The sequence below is a fragment of the Pagrus major genome, chromosome 21 (assembly GCF_040436345.1).
Source record: "Pagrus major chromosome 21, Pma_NU_1.0".
Taxonomy (NCBI): domain Eukaryota; kingdom Metazoa; phylum Chordata; class Actinopteri; order Spariformes; family Sparidae; genus Pagrus; species Pagrus major.
In genome coordinates, this window is record NC_133235.1 from 5,385,594 (window position 1) to 5,407,388 (window position 21,795).

At 41.2% G+C, this 21,795-nt stretch overlaps 1 protein-coding gene across 1 annotated transcript; it reads left to right on the forward strand.

Annotated features, from left to right (window-relative positions):
• Positions 1–206: 206 nt before the first annotated feature.
• Positions 207–20,794, forward strand: rnf31 (ring finger protein 31). The gene is made up of 24 exons (XM_073491793.1): positions 207–268; positions 2,985–3,183; positions 3,739–3,885; positions 4,841–4,996; positions 5,245–5,301; positions 6,326–6,524; positions 7,759–7,936; positions 8,399–8,532; positions 9,190–9,362; positions 9,776–10,009; positions 10,112–10,297; positions 10,393–10,560; positions 10,667–10,852; positions 11,903–12,109; positions 12,201–12,374; positions 13,283–13,381; positions 13,521–13,610; positions 13,891–14,005; positions 16,131–16,243; positions 17,571–17,681; positions 18,397–18,445; positions 19,572–19,668; positions 20,301–20,466; positions 20,594–20,794. The coding sequence occupies exons 2-24, from the start codon at positions 2,986–2,988 to the stop codon at positions 20,642–20,644; spliced, it is 3,288 nt and encodes a 1,095-aa protein (XP_073347894.1). The 5' UTR covers positions 207–268; position 2,985; the 3' UTR covers positions 20,645–20,794.
• The last annotated feature ends 1,001 nt before the right edge of the window (positions 20,795–21,795 follow it).

Genomic DNA, 21,795 nt, shown 5'->3' on the forward strand with positions numbered 1-21,795 from the left:
AGAGCCCGCTGTGTTCTGCTGGGACTGTAGCCTACACTGGACAGTGTTCAGCACCATGTAGTGGTCGCATTACGTCCCACTAACTGGTACACAGATAGATTAGTGCTGTGACGCTGACCACCACATCATGTTACCGGACAGAGCGTGACTGTGCGTCGTCGCAGCCGCAGCCTGGTGTGACCGATCAGCGTGCTGCCGCTGCTGCTGCCGCTGCTGCTGGAGGAGCGAGGAGCAGAGCCGATCACTGCCGTGTTCCTGTGGACCAGAGGTAGGCAACACACACGAGCAATGACCGCACTCTGTTACATCGACAGGCGACCCGGTGATTTGCAGCTGGAAGACGTGTGGCTGTGTGTGATGGGTTTACATGTGCAGCTTGATATCTGCATTGTTTCAGAAGCATCTGAGCGATAGATCTGCTCACTGGACCTGCTGCACAACACAATAACATGACATCTACATGTTCTATGATAATGTTACAGTGTGGCACAGTTGCTGTCATCAGTTCGGTCAAATGAATCTTAAAGCCTATCAAAATAAAAGACTGCACTGAAGAACTCATCCATTCCCATCTTGCAGCACTACTGCACATGTAATGAGCAGTGGAGCTGGTCCAGGGGCTGCCTGAGCCTTGATCCTGTACACTTCAGTACAAAGCAACATTGTCACTGATGGAATGTATGTACATTTACCCAAGTACTCTACACCATGACAGTTTTGAGGTACTTCCACTCTACTGCATTTTGGAGGCTAAAATGGACTTTTTATTCCGCTACATGCATTTGATAAATGAGTTACTAGTGACTTTGCAGTTTGCAATCTGCATCAGAGCCAGAGAAGGACATTTAATCTTTCAACCCATGGTAGGCTATACACTAAATACATACTTGCACTTTGATACTTGAGTACATTTCTTGCCAGAGTATTATTTTAGGTACGTATGTTTTGGTATCAGATACTTTAATATGAGATACCTTAAGACTTTTACTCTCAAGTACTAACGTTGTACTTTCACCTTCACCAAGTAATATTTTAACACACAATCAATTTAAAGATACTTGAGTAAATTTACTCAAGTATGACCTTTTTACAACCCACTACTTTTAACACTACCATTAGATTATGTCACATGACACGAGAAAGGCGTCATTTGATTCTAAAATATCAACGCACATATCTTGGAAATGCACTGACTGTATCAAACGTTAAGTGGTTTTAAATGCTAATGTTAGCTGATGGGTTATGAACCTAAATGTAAGCTGCAAAGATATGTACTTACCTCTGACATGTGGACCAGAAGCATATTCCCACCAAAACTGTACACAAGTTCAGTGTTTGAATAAATGTACTGTGTTACTTACCTGCTGCTGACTGGATGTGATGTAGGCCCCCATCAGCCACATGGGGAATGTGGAAGGAAGTGAATGAACTTTCATTACAGACGTTTTGCCCGTCAAACACAGTTGCAACTAATAACTTTTTGAATTGCTGCAGTTGCTGAGACTAAGCCATCATGTGTTGTGCTCCACCTGTGCCTCTCCTGCTATGACAAGTTAAAATGCCCGCTGTGAAAAAGGTCTGTGAATCAGATTTAGTCAGAAATGTTTAAGAGAAATGAGTGTTGACGTTTTTTTTTTGTAAACTTTAATGATAAAAGTTAATGTTGTTCATTTAATGAGTACAGCAAACATTAGGCAGACAGTTATTCCCCATAACGGCTGCAGTACTTCACAGTATTAAAAAAATTAACATAAGTACAACAAATAACAAATTGTAAGGAAAAGAACGAAAATACAAAGAATACATTTTTTTTAAAAAGCTTTCGGGGTCTGCTAAACAAGTGGAATACATTTGAAATTGTCCAAATAAGCTAACAGTTTATGCCAAGTTAGGATTTTTAGAATCTAAAAGGAGGGTTTTCTTTTTAAGCCATGTCATTTTGTGAAGATAACATTTTGCTAAGATATTAATTAAGTTGATAATGTACATTTTATCTGCCAAGATATTGGAACTGATACAAAAAAATGGTTGGTATTACATCTTTTTAGACTTTTTTGAAAGTTTCTTCTGTAAATCAAACCAAAAGGAAGAATCATGGAAACAGTCTACAAACACAAGCTCAATAGTTTCCCCTCATTATCACAAGAAGAGAGAGAAACACCAGATATTAGCTTCAGTTGGATAGTTACTATTTGAATTTAAACTGAATAGAAACTCTTTGATTCTATTTGGAATGATATGTTTATGAGGTAAAAGAAAGACAGTGTCTCATTGTTTTCTATTTAAACATAACCACCTATATTTTCACATGGGATTCACCTCGGGCTCTTGGATATTGCAGTTTGCATAATTTTTGCACTTTATAGACAAAAAAATGAATGTATGAAGAAATCAGTAGTATTTTTTTTTAGAAGTATTTTTTAAACAAATATCTATAAGTTGCAGCCGTAAAGAAACATCTGATTAAAGAAAAAGTAAAAAAGAATAATGCTAACACATCTGGTACCCAGCACACAGCCAGCGATGTCACATGTCAGCAAAACTAATAACACTCCTATCAGTCTGCAGCATCAGTTGTATTCCGCAGTCATTTGTAATTGTAAGCATGCTTACACACGAAAATTAGATTTTTAAAATGGTCAACATTAAATCTGTATGTTGGCACTGTTACTGTGAGCATGTTAGATTGCTGATGTTTTCATGAAGCTCAAAGCATCGCTGTGCCTCATTACAGCCCCACAGAGCTGCTCTCTGTGTCTGTGCACATAGTATAGAGCCATATGAGACAGGAAGACCAAACTCTGAGGGAATTCTCATCGCCCTGATGTCAGGATAGTATCATTCTTTATAAATGTGTGAGACTTACTGTAAATGTAAAGTAATTACACATGAATGTCAGTCACTAACTCTCTCTTTCTGTGTGTGTGTGCGTGTGTGTGTGTGTGTGTGTGTGTGTGTGTGTGTGTGTGTGTGTGTGTGTAGAGAATGCCATCTCTGTCTGAGCAGCTGCAGGAGGTGCGGAGTCGGGCTGAAGTGTGTCTGTACTCTGGTGGTAGGGTGGTGGAGGTGCGGGCAGGGGTAATCTCTATGTCTAATCTACCTTTACCGCCCTGCTCCAAGTACCATCACATCACTGCAGAGACCATGGTCATAGAAAACAGCTTCGGCAGTAACAGGAAGGAGGTGAGAGAGAACCTGTGCACATACAATATTTGCACTAGGAAGTGCCTACAGTATATAACACTCATCCAGACAGAGACCACGTTGGGTAAATTGGGATTGTAGGTAACACCTGGCTAACACTTACAGTACATATTGATTACTGCTGTGGTAACAGTGTATTTCTGTTACAGCTCTGCCACTAGTCTGGGTAAAGACCTATTTCATAAAGGAGCCTATGAAAATTGAGACCAATCGATCAAAGTGTGCCTTCACTGATAATGGCTTTATATCTAGGACCGGTGCTCAGTTGGTGCTGGTTCTTGATTGGTCAGTGGAGAAGATACAGTAAAAGGAAGAATAGAATAATAGGATAATAGGAATAGGAAATAATTTATTTTAAATTTGAATGTTGACAATATTTTTAATAATCAGCCTTTAGACCAAAAGCCAACTGAGTTGGAAGAAACGGCTGAACAGAAAGATTAATTTGAGGTTTCTATTTCACATTGCACAGACTCAACCGTAAAACTATCTGACTTGAGGCCAAATGTCCTGTTTCCTCTGCTTTTTCTTAAGACCCTTGCATCTCTCCAGCGCCTGTCTACAGCACTGAATATCCTGGAAAAGTATGGCTGTAACTTGACAAACCCCAACAGGCCAAAGTACTGGAGGACCGTGAAGCACAACAACCCGGTGTTCAGGGCCACTGTGGATGCTATCCAGGTAGCAAAAACAGACAAACCTTAACAAATAGAGGAGACAAGTAACCGATGACTGAGTGCCTATATTCCTAAATTGTTGAGTGTTATTGATCACCACTGTGTTATAGTGTGCATATTGTTTTCTGTGGTTTTAGTAAATAATTAAATATTCACATAGCAGAGATATTAGCATGTTCATTGTTCTGACTGATTCTTCCATTTGGCACAGTGCAGTCATTATTCTTTTGGTGAGCAGCCCTGAATGTTATCTTAAGTTACAAGGGAGGATGAAAATGATAAACTTTGGGACCTGACCAGTCAATACGTGTTCATCTGTGCCAAACGCTCCATCACAGGTTAGTTAATGAAGTTACTCAGTAAATGACATGTGCGCTTGCGGCTATAGCTCGAGGCAAATCATAAAAGAGTCTTTGTGATGGTGTTACTACAGTTGTTACTGTGAAAAAATACCATAAAACACCTTCTTTTAGAACGGTGTTTGGTTTAACAGTCTGTCCAATCAAAAGACCGCCCGGATCAAGGTATTTAAATGTTACTAATTGACATAAATTGTGCTGACCCTGCCTTCTAATAATGAACCTTGTAAGCAGCATAATGTAACGTAACGCGCTCTTTGTTCGTCTCCTTTAGGCTCATAGTAAACTGTCACGTAAGCACAAACCGCTATCAAAATAGAGACTAAACAGCAAACAGACAATACCAAAACTGCTAAATAAAGTATCTTAAGGCAAAAAAGTGACAGATGACAAAAATAAATGGACACCTGAAAATCAATAACGTAGTTGTGTAGGTCAGGTTAGTCCACTTTGATGGAAGTGGACTGAAAGGACACCCACCAACCTGTTCTTCTTTAGTAAAGAACCTCGGATTGTCTCATTTCAGACTCAACTGTTTGGGAACATGAATAGAAAAAAGATTAGTTCACATTACATCCCGTTTGTGCTATACGCTTCCAGGGAGGACGAGCAGTGCTCTGTCTCTATGGTTACTCCAATCAGCAGCCAGATGGACTCAGCTTCCCTGACGACATCATGGATCCTGATGTGGGCCGTGTGGCTGCAGTAACCCTAGAAGTGATGAGCCTGAGGATGGAACTAGAAATGCTTATCAAGGTGTGTGTGTGTGTGTGTGTGTGTGTGTGTGTGTGTGTGTGTGTGTGTGTGTGTGTGTGTGTGTGTGTGTGTGTAATTTCTGCATTTTTACCAGCTACAGTACTTGCACTTAAATGATTTTTGATGAAAATAATCCATTGCATATTCTGTTTGCAGCAATGACATGAGCATTCACAATGTCAGTGTGCATTTCTGTGTGTTTTCTTGGGGGGGTTAAAAGCATTAATGTTATTTCTCCTTTTCCACAGGAGGCTCATCCCCACCCTGAGTTTTATGAGAGAATCATTCCGACACTGAGACACAAGGTAGAGTCCATCATACCTCTGTCATATCTCTCATCCCTTCAGTCGCATGTTTAATTGAAATAATACACTGATAACGACTGGGTACATCAACACTGAATCGATATGTTTTTCAATGACAATCTTCTGATTTTTTTCTTCATGTCTGTCTATTTTCAGTGACAGGACTTTTTACCAAGTCAGTACTTTTTCAGTGTCACTGGTTTTCAGTTTCAACTTTCTGTCACCATTTTGGCGTGGAGGGGAGGGGTTTGAGGGGAGGGGCAAGGAGAATGTGATTTGCATACCCACATAATAATCAGGATTTCTGACCCTAGCATGCCTGCCCTTGTAACTGAAAATCAGTGACTCTGAAAAAATACTGACCTGGTAAAAAATCCTGTAACTGTAAAAAGAGAGACACGGAGAAAAAAATCAGAAGATTGATTATTTGAAAAACACATCAAAATCCCCCAAAATATAGAAATCTGATGAAATAACATTAATGTCTGTGTTTGATTTTTCAATGTAACTTTTTACAGTGCTTAATATGTGTTTCAATGCCAATGTTTCCTTTGTCAGTACAGGTTTTGTTTTCAAAGACAAATTTTATTTTCAATGCCAAAATTCACTGTTCTGCCTCCATAACAAACAACCCTTCTCTCAATATTAAAGAAAGTGAGGAAGAAGTCCTGTAATCGTCCTTTTATCCAGATCCACACCAAAAGTTAACAAGGTCTATTCTGGGCTGCCATGGACGTCCTCCATCCAAGTTGCATGGAAACCCATTCAGTAATTTTTGTGCAAACCTGCCGACAAACCAACCGACCAGTATAAGAGAAGGGGTAGAATCATAACCTCCTTGGTGCAGGTAGTGAGATCTGAGACCAGTCTTAGAATTATGCACCCTTTATTATCCCCCTTTTGTTATCCTGGTACTATGGGTGGGTGGGAGAAATGTTTGTATTATTATTACATTGCACTGAGTAAACCATCTCTTATTTTGAAGTTCATAATTAACCTTGTGCCAATTCTTCTCTCTTATTAGGATGTGGGTCTCAACACTGATGCTGTGGTCTTTCACGCTTACTCCTCTTCATGCCACTCGGATGGTCAGACCAGGTCTCTAGCCTTCCCCCTCCACCATCGCTCATCCAGGGAGAGCAGCCATGGTCACTCCCTGTCCTCCCAACACCAAAGTATAAGGTCCATTCAGGTCTTTTCCACCTCCTCAAACAAGCACCCAGGTGAGGCCTCGTAGACTATAGCAACCATCCAGCAGCTGCTTAGTAGAAGCCTTAATATCTAATATACAATATCAACAACACTGAGAACTGAGAACCTACCTACAATGATTAGGCCCAATCCCAATACATCACCTGCACCTACCACTTAGCCCTACACCTCTGTTTTGCACGTACACATCTAAGTGTAGGGTGCTTGTTGGGATAAAGGGGTAGGGTGACGTGTTAGGGCTGCATGGCCCACCAGACAGGTTTTTCAGGTGCACACTTCAAACCAAGGGTTATAAGAACTCTCTGCCGTTTCATTATATTATGGACCTTCTCTATATAACAAGCATCAAACAATTGCAACCAGTTTGCCGATGTCTCAGTAGCTAACTAGCTAGCTCACTAACGACATGTTGTTATTGGTGATTTGTGCATGACAGTAGCACATTTTGATGTGTTTTAATGTCGCGTGCTCCCCTTTGATGGAACATGATGCCTGAAATATAACTGAAGTCCAGCAGTGAAGTTGCTGCACTTGTCATCGTCTTATATCAGTGCAGAATGGCAGGGTAGGAGCACAGGTTGCTAATGATAGCCTATAAAGCACTGCTAACGTCAGCGGCCAGTAATGAAGCGGTGTTATTTTTTATTTGATGGCTTGATTGATAGCGTGAAGTTGTGAATGAATTGTGAGCATCAATTCTTTTCTACCTCCATCAGATAAATGGCACATGGCATTGTGATAACACCAGGATTGCCACACTAACACAAGAGAAATCACCACAGCGAAAGACACCATGTTTAAAATAAATATCTGGTCGTAACGTAAAGACCATCGATGTCAGCTGATGATGTATGAGGGTCTTGAAGGGCTGTTCCATTTTATAGGGGGAGATTTCAACCACTGCCCCTTGTAACTCTGTTCTAAGGAGCAAGGGGTTCACTCCATAATGAGAGTAGGGGTCAAACCCTTGCTTATTCCTTGGTATTGGGCCTTAGTCAGCCTCCTGACTACACCTCCATCCAGCAACCTGGCCTGTTATACTCACATGCTACATACTACAGGCAATTATGTACTGCAGATATATTTGTCTGCAAGCATACACAATTGTGGTGTATTGACTTTTTATGGCACAGCAAATAATAGGGTTATAGTTGCTAACAAAAATTGTACTGTGGATTTGTGGAACAGATTCTAGCAGAGTATGACCTGACACTTTAATACAGGGTCTTCATATCTCTGTTTCAGAGAACTGCACTATCTGTGAAATATTCCGTATCTCGGCCCACTGCCTCACCTGCCTCCAGGGGCTCTGCTCTGAATGTGACAGACTGTACCACTCCTACCCTGAGAGGGCCAACCACCGTAGAACAGCTGTCACATCATCATCATCATCATCATCATCCCAAAACAGGAGCAGTCACAGGTCAGGATCAATAGTTCTGGCAATATAAACTGAGAATACTCTGATTCCTTTTATCCACAGCTGGTGCCAGTTTGGCCTACTTGTCAGTAAATATCAATCAGAGACTGTTCACTTCAGGATTCATTCAGTATCTGTTGGGATAAAAGGTGTCAGCAGGTGTATGTGTTGGTGACTGTACTTTCTGCTCAGCTGCCCTCTTTCCTCACCTGTGTTTGGGTGTAGATCTGTCGTTATAGTTTCCCTGAAGATAACAAAAGGTTTCGTTTGACTGATTACTTTAGTGCAGAATTGATGACTGAATGAATTAAATGCATGTGCTGCTTTGCATTCTCGTCTGAATAAAGGCTGAGTCAAGTCAAAGTGTAAGAACTGAGTGCTAGTATGAGGATGAGAGGTATGTGTTAAACATCATTATGTATGGATGTATACAATAGTATAACAGTGCCTGTCCCGCTGTTTCAGTTCTTCCACCTGGCGTTGCCTTCACTGCACTAAAGTCAACTCTGTCCAGGATGTGCTGTGTGAGCAGTGTGAGCGCCCTCGCATGGAATCAATCAGCTCGAAAGCCGATGAATCGCAGCCTGCCACCATCACTGGTCTGTGTTGTCAGTTGTTGCGTCCCACAGCTCCAGTAACCCCACCTTCTTTATTCTACTACTGAATAGTTTCCTCCATGACATACAAACTGAGATCAAATCAATCTATGGCATCTTTCATTCACTTACCGCTCCTGCTGTCACATTGGAGAAAGTTGTTAGATTTTCTGACTTAAAAAAATTCATTGTGTCTTCATTGAAGTTTGCAGTGTATTCAGTATATCATGATCATTTCAATGCTGTTTGTAACTTCATTTTTGTAAGTAATAATTACACTGTACCTGAGTATGTTTGGGCGTATAATGTGGGTGTGCCAGCATCCAGACATGCTTTTCAGATTTAAAAAATATTCAGGCCAACCACAAATAGTAGAAACAGTAATATTTTCATGAGGCTCATCACTTATTGTCATCTGCAGACAAATAGTGGGAAAAAACCCTCACAGTACACAAACACAGCCCCTTTTTCTGGAGAGAAAATAACACGACCAACCAGTCTTTATTTTAAAATTGACTCTTGATCTTCCTTAACTGTGCCATTGTCTTACCAATGTCCTGATACTCCTGGAACAAAACAGTGGTACTGTGTGAGTGTGTGTGAGTGTGTGTGTGTGTGTGTGTATTTTAATGTGTGTGTATTTTAATGTGTCCTTATCAGAGTGGCAGTGTAAGAGTTGCACTATGGTTAATGCAGCCAGCAGTATTCTGTGTGAGGTGTGTGAAAGACCTCGTTTGGCCACACGACCTCCAGTGACCCCGTCACACCCACCCGTCAACCCCCCCAGACCACCAGCACCAGTACTGGGCATGCCCGGTGACCCTGACAGCCAGGTCAGTTACTGTCTTTTGTTTTTTTGTTGTGTGTGTGTGTGTTTGGGGATGTGTATTACTCACATTGTGGGGACATAAATCTGTTTTCAACTTTTCAAAAATGCCACTTTATGTTTCTTTAGGTTAAGTTTTCTTATTTTATGTTGTTACAACACTGTGCTCATAGTGTGGTTGGGTTGAGGATAGATCATGTTTTGGCTTGTGCTTCCTCGCTGTGTGTGAGCTTGTGATGGTGTTGTAGTTTGAAGAGTCAGTCAAGATTATTTGTTCAGTCACACACCTTGTTATAACTTAAGTGACTTGTGACTAAGACTGATTATAGATCAGAGTGTGCAGTTAATACAGCAATGTTTGTCTTTTGTATAGTGAGTGACTCTCTCTCTCTGTCACTGTCTCTGTGTCTCTCTGCCAAGTGGGTGTGTCAGTTCTGCACCTACCTGAACTACTCTCCTGCTACAGTGTGTGAGATGTGCGACCTGGCTCGTCCAGAGCCCGCAGCCCTGCCTGCGAAGCTACGTCCCCCCTCTCCTGTCAGACGGGTCCCCGCCCTACCAATTAAATCCAAAGAGCCGGCCTCTGAAGACCTCGACTCCTGGAGGCAGAAGCTGATGAAGGAGGAGGGGCTGAAGCTAATTCAACTGATTAGAGCAAGTCGCTTTCATCACCTGTCATTGTCCTTGGATCTAGACTACATTTCTTGTCTATACTCTCTCATTCTTTCCCAAACGTGTCCTTTATGTGTGTGTCAGGATGGGGAGAAGAAAGGAGTGAGTCCAGAGGAGGTGTACACAAGAATGAGGGTAGCGGGGGACAGCAGCATCCTGCCCTGCAAGTGGTTAAAGACGGAGCTTCCTCTGCTGTTAGACCAGATCAGGATGTCAGTGGCAACATCCTCTCTTCAGTCTGTTTCTGATCAGACCACAGCAGAGCACACAGTCAGTATGCTTCTCTCAGTATTTGATCCTGACAGATAGATCACGCCACTGTCAGTAGTGTTTTCTGTTAGTGACAGGCCCCCCCTCTGACACAGAGCAGCACAGGCGAAGCTCCTGCGGAGGATGCTGGGAAAGAAGTGGACCCTGCAGACACAGACAGTGTGGTCCAGTTGTCGAGAGCAGAGGCCAAACAGGCCTGGCTGACAGCAGGGGGCGACACTGAGAGAGCTGCCAGACAAGCTCTGAGGGACAGACTCGCCAAGGTGACAGATATTTCTGCATAAACTGTTTATAGATGTACAGCGATGTGCCGTCAGTCTTCCTTTTGTCAAGAGCTGTTATTATTTTTTGTTCACCCTCCTGTCTCAGGTAAAGGAGCTGCGTGCACTGGGCTTCAGCGACGAGGCTCGCTGTCATGAGGTTTTAAGGCAGAGTGGTGGTGAGGTGAGAGGGGCCCTGGCCCTGCTACAGCGACCACTTCTGGAAGCTTTCCACAAGCGTATTTGGAGTGACAAACCAGAGCCTCCTGTAGACATCCATCACCCTGACAAACAGGTGAGACCAGGCCTGGCAGCAGTCACTGTTACATGCATAGCCACCTCAGTTCTGTTATCACAGTATTTAATCATTCATTCAATCAGTCATCATCATTTTCTTTAGTTGCTCATCCTGCCCCCCCTCATGTCCCCACATTAAAGGAATAGTTCACCCAAAAAAGGAAATACCCTCATTACCTCTTATCCCCATGCTGAAAAAAGTCGAGTGAAGTTTCCACAAGTTGTCCACAAAACATGTCTGGAGCTTCAGCAGAACAGCGCTGCAGAATTCTGCCAAACAACTGAAATAGATGGGAACAAAACGCTAGTGCGCACCCCAGCCAGGCAGGGTGGGTGCACAAGACGTTAATAAGATGCCAAGGGTCTAGTTAACATCTTTTCAAATCAGTTTGGGATTTCAGGACTTCTGAGGACGCTGGACGAGCTTTTTTCAGTTGTTTTTATAGATTTTAAAAATAAGTCAATAAACAAGTAAACTTCTATGATAACAGAAACACATTAATCATTCTTGCTGAAATCATAAAGGTGTATTTCAACTGTTTCCTGGTTTTAAGGAATATGATGCCTTTATATCTGACTGTTAAAGCTGCACTGAATGATAGTTAGATTTTTAGAAAGGATCAGATTACAGTGTGCTTTATGTAACCACAGAGAACCATCATGAACTCTGTTCCTCTCAGTTCCATTATTTACGACAAGGTTTTGGTTTTCTAGAACTGTAAAATGAATTCTCATCAGCCTTGTGTCCAGCAGTGTCCACTACCTGCACAGCACCAAACAGCACGCAGACAAAGTTAGAGACGAGCTGGTAAACATAGTGGAGCATTTAGCAACCAAAGAGTCACAGAAGAGAATGAATATTGGGCTTAAATTCATCAGGTGGCCAAAGAAATTATACAACATAAAAACTTGTTGTTGTCCAGTGCAGTTCTGGGACTGATCGATCAATCAGTGCAGCTTAAATGAGGAAACGTATCGATCATAAGGAGTGACTGGAATAGCTGGCAGGATCTGTGAAGTCTGAACATAATTATTTCCTTTTTTCCAGCGCATATGTCGGAGGTTACTGGCAGTGTACGATCTTCCTAGCTGGGGTCGCTGTGAGCTGGCATTGTCTCTGCTTCTGGAGCACAGCGCCCCCTACTCACTGGAAGACGTAGTGCAGGCTGTACGAGAGTCCCATGACAGGGAGTTCATCAAGAGAGTGCTGGCTAAAGAGTGTCCCATCTGCCTTTCTGTCTTCCCCCACAGCAAGGTACAGACACAGAGAATGTTTCTAAGAGCTTTGCAACTTTGAAGCACATCTTGAGTCATTTCTTCCTTTGTCGCCCTCTCTTCTCTCTCAGATGCAGTCGCTGACGTCGTGCCAGTGTTCAGTTTGTTGTGGCTGTTTCCAGCAGCACTTCACCATCGCTGTGAGGGACAAACACATTAGAGACATGGTGTGTCCAGTCTGCTGGGAGCCTGACATCAACGACCCTGAACACCTCAACAGCTACTTCTCCACTCTGGACATCCAGGTAGGGAAGCAGATGAAGAGAGGAAGGAATGAGGGAGTGAGACTCACCATTCATTCATCCATTCATTCTATTGGAATCCATTGGTTTTAGTCCACAATTCTTGCTGTTGTTAGTGACCGAGCTGCTGCAGTGATATAGATTTGGACAGTCTCCGATTTCGTCTGCCAATAACTCCTATTTTATGTCAGTAATAAAGGTGCAGTATGTGAGAATTGGCCACCCAACATATTATTGCTCAAAACAATTAGGAGGCAGCATATCACCAGAGTAACCGTTAACTGCTGCTAACTGTAGCCTCCCTTTGCCAGTTAGCTCAGTTAGCCAGTTCAGACCATGAATGTACCAAGAAAACTGGATATAGAGTTGGAGATGGCATCCCATTCATTCCTATAAAAGCTACTCAGTGGCGCTCTGAAGCCAAAAAAGTATATAAATACCCAGATCATCGGCGTTGTGCAGCCCATAGAGCGTGTGCACTAGAGACTTCAGCTGACGGAGCTGGCTAACTTCCAGTTTAGCGCCTGGCTAACTTTAATGGAGATAAAATCATTTAATTGTGCAGTTCTTCTAGACTTTCCAAATTTTTGGAGCTTTGGACCGCGAGGGGCAGTGGCTAGCTGGTTAGCATGCTAACCTTAGTAGATATCTCTTAAACACAATACATAGACATCATAATTTCAAACCTGCTATTTTTTCACATTCTGCTGTTAATTTTAATGTATTTTTGTGTTTTCAGCTAAAATTCTTAAATAAAGCCGTTTTAAAGGACCATAGCGGTTTTCTTTTCCTGTGTTTTTGCATGTCTCAGACCATCTACGATGAAATATGTGTACATGTCTACACTGACCCGGTGCTTGCTACCTTTTAGGCATTGATTTCCAGCTTTTCAATTGTATAATGTTCTTCAGCTGCGAGAATGTCTGGAGTCAGAAGTCTATGAGCTGTTCCATAAGAAGCTGACGGAACAGGCTCTGATCAAGGACCCCAAGTTCCTCTGGTGCTGTCATGTAAGTACACAACGAGTCACTCTTGATTTAGGCACAAAAAAAGATGTCGAACAAATTTCATAAAGTACCACTTTTAAGTAAATGCAAAGTTTTTACCTAATTTCCTCCTGATTCCTCTCCTCTTCTCTCCTCTCCTCAGTGTTCATATGGGTTTATCTATGATGGAGACCAGCTGAAGGTCACATGTTTCCAGTGCCGCAACAGTTTCTGTGCTCAGTGTAAAAAGCCTGTAAGTAATCTGTGTCCCTCTCTGTTGTGCCTTCTGTATTTGGTTTCTCACAAATCATATTGTTTCTGCCCTTTTTGTAACTTAAATTTTTAGTTAACTGAACAGATTGTTATAAAAAGTTGTAATGTTTCGCATAGTGAGCCATTTAACTGAGCTGAAACTGAAAATTGAGTTCTCTTTAAATCCCTATAATCTCCTTTAAAGCTTGGTTTCATCAGGGAATGGACTGGTGGTCAGCAGTATAACTGTACAGTGTCATGTTTCACTGTTGTATCTTCAGTGGGAGTCTCAGCATGCAGGTCTGTCCTGTGAACAGTACCAGTCATGGAAGAGGGAGAATGATCCGGAGTATCAAAGACAGGGCCTGGCGGGATACCTCAGAGACAACGGCATTAGTAAGCACACACACACACATTTTACTGTATTATTTTCTAGCAGCTGTTGAAGGTAACATGTAGTTTGCATAGTGTACTTTAGCTCAGGGTGAATGATAGATCTATCATTTTTGAATAAGAAAACAGCTTGTAAGCGGCTGGGTGTTGGACAACACTATATCGTCCAGCCCAAATTCATAGCTAATTAAGCATAACCATAACTCCCAAGGCAGTACAGCCCCATCACTACACTGTCCCACACTCTTAACTCAAATACATTGAAAATAAAGTTATGTTATTGTGTTGTGTTATACTGAACTGACATGTAATTGACTGACCCACTGCACACATGAAAAGCAAAATGTACAATTGTTTAATATTTTAAATGTGTCAAAATATGCATTAAAGGAGCACTCTGTAGTTTTGGGACAGAAATGTTAATGAGCAGAGAAACATTTTCATTGGCTGATTTTTTTCTGCCTAAACAAACTAAATAAACAAACTCTCTTTGTTTTCATGGACAACACACTTTATGTTTTACTTTGTTTATATGTGGCGGACCCTGCCACCTTTCTAGCTTCAAACAGTGTTCTGGGACCTTATTTTCCTCTGAGAAAAAATAGTTTGCATTATTACCTCATTAATATTGTAAATATTCAAATTTTGAAAGTTTGAATTTCTTCTCCAAAACTAAATAGTGCCCCTTTAACAAATTAGATTATAGACTTATTGTATCAACATTAGCTGGAGATGCTGAAAGAAAAGCCCTATTGCTATTGGAATCTATTTCTAAGATGATTTGTATTCAGATGTAGCAGTGAATGAATAAACATGAACTAATGTGTCTGTGACATGGTTTTTGCATTACAAAACACATTTTAATTAGGACATTAAAATCCTTAAAATGGCACCTCCTTCTCCCTCATTAAAAATTCCAGAATATATGAAAATCATTTCACACATTTATTCATTCATTCATACATTCAACCTTTATTTAGATCTCGAAAAAGCCCTCATTTTCAATGATGTCGAGAGCACAAATAAAAAAACAGGATAGGTGCAAAAATGATCCAACAAACATAGTCACAGAGCGAATAAACAGAATGGGTACATAAAAATGATAACAGATAAGAAGCAATATAGACATAATACAAATACAAATAAAATGGAAAAAAGTGCTTGAAAATGATAAGAAACTGCAAATGAACATGACAAAACACAAATAAAGCTGAGGTGCATTAAAGATAAATGGCAGACAACCAGGACAGCACGTAGTTAAAAACAGTTACATTCAAATGCTGAGTCGTTTGAAATCAAAGTCTTAAACTGACCTATAGGTATAACTGTATCAAGTTTAAATGTATGTTCCCAGTGTATTGAGCACTGACACTGAAAGAAGTTTTTCCAAATTTAGTTTTTAACCGGGGAACTTGGAGCATTATACGATCACTAGAGCGTGTTGAATATAGTCTGTGAGCAGTTTAATAAAGAGCTGATGTATGGTGGCATGTTGCCCTTAAAGGCTTTAAAAAGAAACACAAACAAACGGCTGTCACGTTTAACTGCTGGACACAGCATGTCTCCTACTTCACTGTACATTCATGTGCGCTGGAGGCTTCAAGTTTCCACATCACACTTGTGTCTGCTGAGTATTGGACCAGGGTTGGCTTCGAAACATTTGTGATGTCACAAATCATGCTCATAGGCCTATAAGCTTTAGTCAGCTTTAATCAATACTTTTCAAAGAAACAGGTTTAGTTGATAAGAGTTAAGATGAGAATGTGCTTTCTTAGTGATTTTATTTTAATATCAGTCATATTGGTTTTTTTACTGTATTTTTATTGCTGTACCAGGATTGGCACTATGGCTGTGCTGCACTTCTTGTCAAATATGCCACATATTTGAAATATATCAGTGGCCAGCAGCTCCTGCAGGTTCTCCATCAGGTGGTGTTCAGGCACGTGTTCAGCCTACAATCTATCTGCCTCCCCACAGCAGGCACAAGGATGCAACACGAGTCCAGTGATCATCTGTGTACAAAAGAGTCGATGAATCAACCTTAATGTACTGACACTGCCTCTCTCCTCCATTTCCTCTTTGTCTTTCTTCACCATTCACACCCTGCCTGTCTCCCTCCTCCCTGCAGCCTGTCCTAACTGTCGCTTTCAGTACGCGCTGTCTAAAGGAGGCTGCATGCATTTCTGCTGTTCACAGTGTCGTTACCAGTTCTGCAGTGGCTGCAACAACCCTTTCCACACTGTAAGTCTGACACACACTGAAGTCCTGTGTCATATTTTCATGGTGTAATCATCTAAATAGTAAATACAATGGTACATATTAGCAAAATATTAGATGAAATGCTGGTCCACATATCACTGTACCCAGATACATTTGTTTTTTCAACATAGACTGTTGTATGCACTGGAAAATGAATATATACTCCCATCAGCCACAACGTCACCACTGACAGGTGAAGTGAATAACATTAATCATCTCCTCACAATGCAATGTTCTGCTGGAAAACCCTAGGTCACTTCACACACACCTCCTCACTGAGCAGAAACCCATCCAAAAGACGTCAGTTCAACATCTTTGACGACTTAGAAAAGACTTCCACTGGAGAACAGGATGAATGTTTTTTGACATCTGTTTTAGACCTCTTTTCAACATTCACTAGTGATGTCCAAGTGACATCCTTACAGCGTTCAAAATGACAATGTTTGTACAATGTATTTTTAGACATCATTTCAACTTCAGTTACAAAAGTCTGAAGAACTTCTTGTGGTTCAAAATTAAAGTTTAAATTTGACTCCATTCAGCAAAAGCTACAAGATGGATTCAAACCCTGAGCCTCAATCTCAGTAGCCTGCATGAGACATGCACGTTAACCAGTGAGCTATTTATCAGCTTGATCGAATACCATGTTCTGGTCATCCGAACTTCATCAGGTAGGCTAATGTTCCAAGGTCAATAGTAAACGTTGAAAAGTCTTTTCAAAGACTTGTTTTGGATATGTTTCTGCTCAGTGGGTCCCCTTTAGTATACAAACAAAACAATGCCATAACTAACAAGAAAAAACAAGATGTCTAGCAGATCATAGTAGTGCCAGTCAATTAAGCAAAGGTTGGATTAGTAAGTCAGACAGTCAGCGAGGACAAGAAAATGGAAAAACCTTCAAGTTTTTATGAGAGACTTCAGCTGCTCAAAAACCCCAACAGGTGGAGGACTCGCTGCTAAAATCTCACCTTACAGCACTATCATCACGGACTGGTTTGGAGACGATTCACCACCTTTTAAACGAGCTAAGAGGCTGCGACACTCGCGCCATTTAGAAACATTCCCAAAACATTAATCTCCTAACCCATCATAATGATTTAAGAACCTTTTTTTCTAGGAACACACACATTTCTACAGAAACAATAACCATCAAGTTAAGAATAATTTGTTTAATCATGACTTTATGCCACCTGGAATGACATGTTACCTGACTGAACACATTTGGTGTGAAGGTGACTGAAGAGGTGATTAATATTTGACATACCTGAACAGGTGACAGGTGTCTCCTCATCTCTTGTCTTCCTGTCAGACCTGTGCAGTGGATGAGTGCAGTGTGTCTGGATTACATGCCCATCATCCGAGAGACTGCCTCTTCTATCTGAGAGACTGGGAACCTTCCAGACTGCAGGCCTTACTGCAGGTGCGCGCGCACACACACACACACACACACACACACAGAAAAATGTCTGCCTCCACAACGGTATTGTTGAGGTGATTGGAATTTGGATTTCTGATGAAAAATGAATGAAAATTGTTGTTGTGTTTTCTCAAAATGTTATTCTATTCAATGTTTTCTTGTGTTTTGTTTTGTAAACATATTTGTTCAGATTTAATGTAATGGCATATTTAAAAAGAAAAAAAACTCACTTAAGGGATGCATTATATTGAATTTTTCAGTCGATATGATACATAATAATTACCTGCTCCTCCTGGGCGATACCAATAAGATACATTTTTGTATTTTAAAACCTGTAGTTCATGCACACATAAGGGTAAGAAGGGGTGAAGGCTGAGCAAAGGTGATTTAATATTCCATAACTCTAAAAAGATCGGCGGTCAAAACTCTGAAGCTGTAAAAAAAAAACGTCCAGGCCTGTTGCCACGTGCAGGTTACATTCACAGTGAAGACCCAAAGCTTCCCTCATCTCAGGGTTAACACACTTTTCACTGAACTTGCTTTCTGGAATGTAGCCCTGTTTTGCGATAGTGTTTTTTTATTTGTTATGTTCTTTAATGTGGTTGTGTTTTTGGTTTTGTTGTCATGTGTTATGTAATGTTGTGTTTGGGTCAGTGTTTCACCACCACAGAAACACCATCAACAGTCTCATGTGAGTCTTCTCTTCTTTGTGACTCAGAATAACGGAGTCGCCTTCAACACTGAACCCCCACCTGGAACACAGACAGGTAGGCCACAGTTATAGTTCTAAATGTGTGCAGACTTTTCATTCAGGTGTTTCAAATATTTTGTCCAACACATCTATATGAAGAGAGAGATGGAGCAGCCGCAGCAGCAGCTCAGGGTGGAGCAGGAGGAGGTGGAGTAATAATGAGGTAGTTGCAGTCATATGTGTACTTAACAAAAAGTTAGTTGCAGTCTGTGATGATATTAAAGTTGTTTGATGGTCGAGTTCAAATTCACATTCCATGAATACAAACCAAACCCGCTGTCCACTGTTCCTGTGCATACGAACAACATGTGACACAAACTAAATACAAGCTCCCATCACCTCGCCCAAGTAATATATATATAAACCATCAGACAACAGAGAGAGGGGGGTTAAATAGAACTTGTTGTGTTTAATACATGTTTATTTCCCCACTACAACCTTCCTTCCTAATGAATCCCATCTGAGCTGTACACACCTCGCCTTCAGAGGTAGAGAACTGTGGCAGTGCCATGTCGGAAAGTTTCTTTCCATCTCAGGTGCAGCCTGATTCATGGTCCTGTCAGGAGGAATGGTATTTTCTCTGGTACTCTCTTCGTTTTTCATCCAGTGCCTCCATCAGGTGACAGGTCAACATTTGAATTTGTCCAATATGTTGCTTTGTGATCAAATACCTGCAAAGCTAATGGTATTCTCATTAGCCTCAGCTGGACTTTGTTATCAATGCTCTAGTAATTACCAAATGTTAGCATGGTAACATGCTAGTCTAAGATGGTGAGCATGATAAGCATACACATGCTTAGCACCAGCATGTTGGTATCGTCATTGTGACATTGACATGTTACATTAGCATTTAGCTCAAAGACCTTGTTAAATGAGATATTGTCAAACGTTAAGCCAGAACTTTCTACTGACTTTATATTTAAACCCTAACAACTGTCACATACCTCGCTCTTTATTCTTGATCAAGTACATTTCATTTTAATTTCATCCTAACAGTAAATACAAGTCTGTGTAAAATGTCATTATTACATGCTTTCCAGGGCATTTGATCTTTAGACTTTTACACTTTCTTTTTTGTCCCTATTATCCTTTCTTCCTTCTGATCTTTGCCTCTCTTTCTTTATCTTCTCCTCTTTTTTCAGGTCTGTGTGGAGTGATAGAACAGAAGGATGAAGGAGGGCAGCAGCCAGATTCAGCCTGTGGAGCTCAGACACAACCTGGACATGCTGGACTCTGCGAGTATGATAGCTTTATTCACTATTATTTACTCTTGTCTAAAGCAGCCTTTGAATATGTGCAATAGTATTAGTCTTAAGCTCCAGCATAATTAAGACTCCTCACCTCTGTGTGGTCATGCTTCATTCAGTAATACTCTTGTAGTTCCACTTGCCTTTTGCTCAAAACACCAGCTTTCCAGGGACTTTTGTAGAGTTTTTGCGGGTGTATAAAATGCAAGAATCTGAATTTTAGGCCGACATTAATGTGTTAAATGTCTCAAATATTATTTTGACATAGAGAAAGTACTGCCTGTAGGAACTAAGAAAAAAAAGGAAAAGCATTCCATAGGTACCTGACAGTGACTGGTACCTATGACTGATAGTGAGATGACCCAGCTTCGTATCAAAGTCAAATGTTTTGAGGAGGGACTGTAAGTGAACGTTAGCTGAGCTGAACAACATTTGCCACAGGCACTTTAGGCCGTGCCGAGTGAAAGCGTACCATGCTGATTTGTTATTCCATTACCAGTTTTACCGCTGCATCCTTAATCTCCACCCTACGATGTTAAGTAATGTGTTGTTATCATAACCAATAGAAAAGATAGAAAAATAATGTGTGTGATCATGCTTACATGGTGGTGTACTGTTTCCCAGGAAGCATTACCGGGAGTACCTGGTCAGCCTGATCAACAGCCACGCCATCGATCCCGCCCCCCTCTACAGCTCCAATGAGCTGCTGCTGGCCTGCAGAAGGTACAAGGTGGATGACGCCCGCAGGGATGGAGAGGATGGCTTCACCTACTACAGCAGGCTGCTGGAGGTGAACTTTATTCTGCATATCACACTGCATGAAATTACATTGAATAATTTAAATTCAAATTGTATCCAATCTGTGATTTTATTTATTGTGATACAGTGACACTAACATCCCTCTGTGGTCTCTGCAGAAACTGATGGATGAAGTACCGCTCGGTGACAAGGTGCCACGCAAGAAATAATGAAACATCTGGCACCCTGCTTACTGCAGCTGTGATTATGTCCACCTTTTAAACTTCTGTTTCAGCTACAAGAGACCAAATGGCATTGGTTTCCTTTGGGTTTTCGCTCTTTAATTGTTAACTCACGTTCCTAGCCAGTGTAGGTTGTGGTAACACACTCATCAGTTATAAATGGTAGATTATTGTTAATTACAGTTTAGCTAATAGTTATTTGATAAATACCATATGGAGCACCACAAGTGGTCGCAAGTTCAGCACCAGCGTGTTAGACCAAAAACTAACCGGTGTCGACAACAACTCCCCTCTACCTTTGGCCCCCATGCACTCTTTCTCTACCTCAGCCATTCTCAGCTGCACAGAGGAAGGAATAAAGGTATCCTTTTGTGGAACATATCAAATGACAATACAAGTGCATTAGGCAAGTGAGAGGATGTACATATTGGCTATTATGTGCTTCAGTAAGTAGAAGAGTTGGGAAGGAGAGGCCGGCGGTGGCAGGCAGAGAGTAAAGGCACGTCGAGTGTGCGTCAAGTGTGTGTGTGTGTGTGTGTGTGTGTGTGTGTTTGTGTGTGTGTGTTCGTGTGCGTGTGTGTGCGTGTGTGTGCGTGTGTGTGCGTGTGTGTGAGTCAAGACTGCATTTGCATGAATATAATACTGTTTGAGTGTTGAAGGCCAGGTAGACCTATTTTAATGCAAATGTGGTCTTCACTCTGGTCTTTGTCCCCAAAAGTGGCATCTATCAGAACACACACAACCCTGCTCGCTGTGTGTATGTATAAACAGGGTGGTCCAATAGTTTGGGATGAGAGGGCTCTCATGCACTAACATGCACGCATGCTGTCCTAAACTAAAAACAGAGACGTTTGATAACAACACAGAGGGAGTGTGACGTCATTCTCAGGATGCTTTACTCCAATATATCTTTACATAGTTATTTCCTGACATCTAGTGAGGTTGAATGGTGTATATTGGACCTTTAAAAAACAATGAAATGCTTTATATAAACATTTATTGAGGAATTGTGAAGGTTTAAACCATCAGATGCAAAACTGGCCATCCAAATAATGTTCATAGATGAACTACACAGTATTTATTAACCATTTACAAAGTTATAAACATCAGTTGCAACTTTATAATAAACAGTTGCCTAA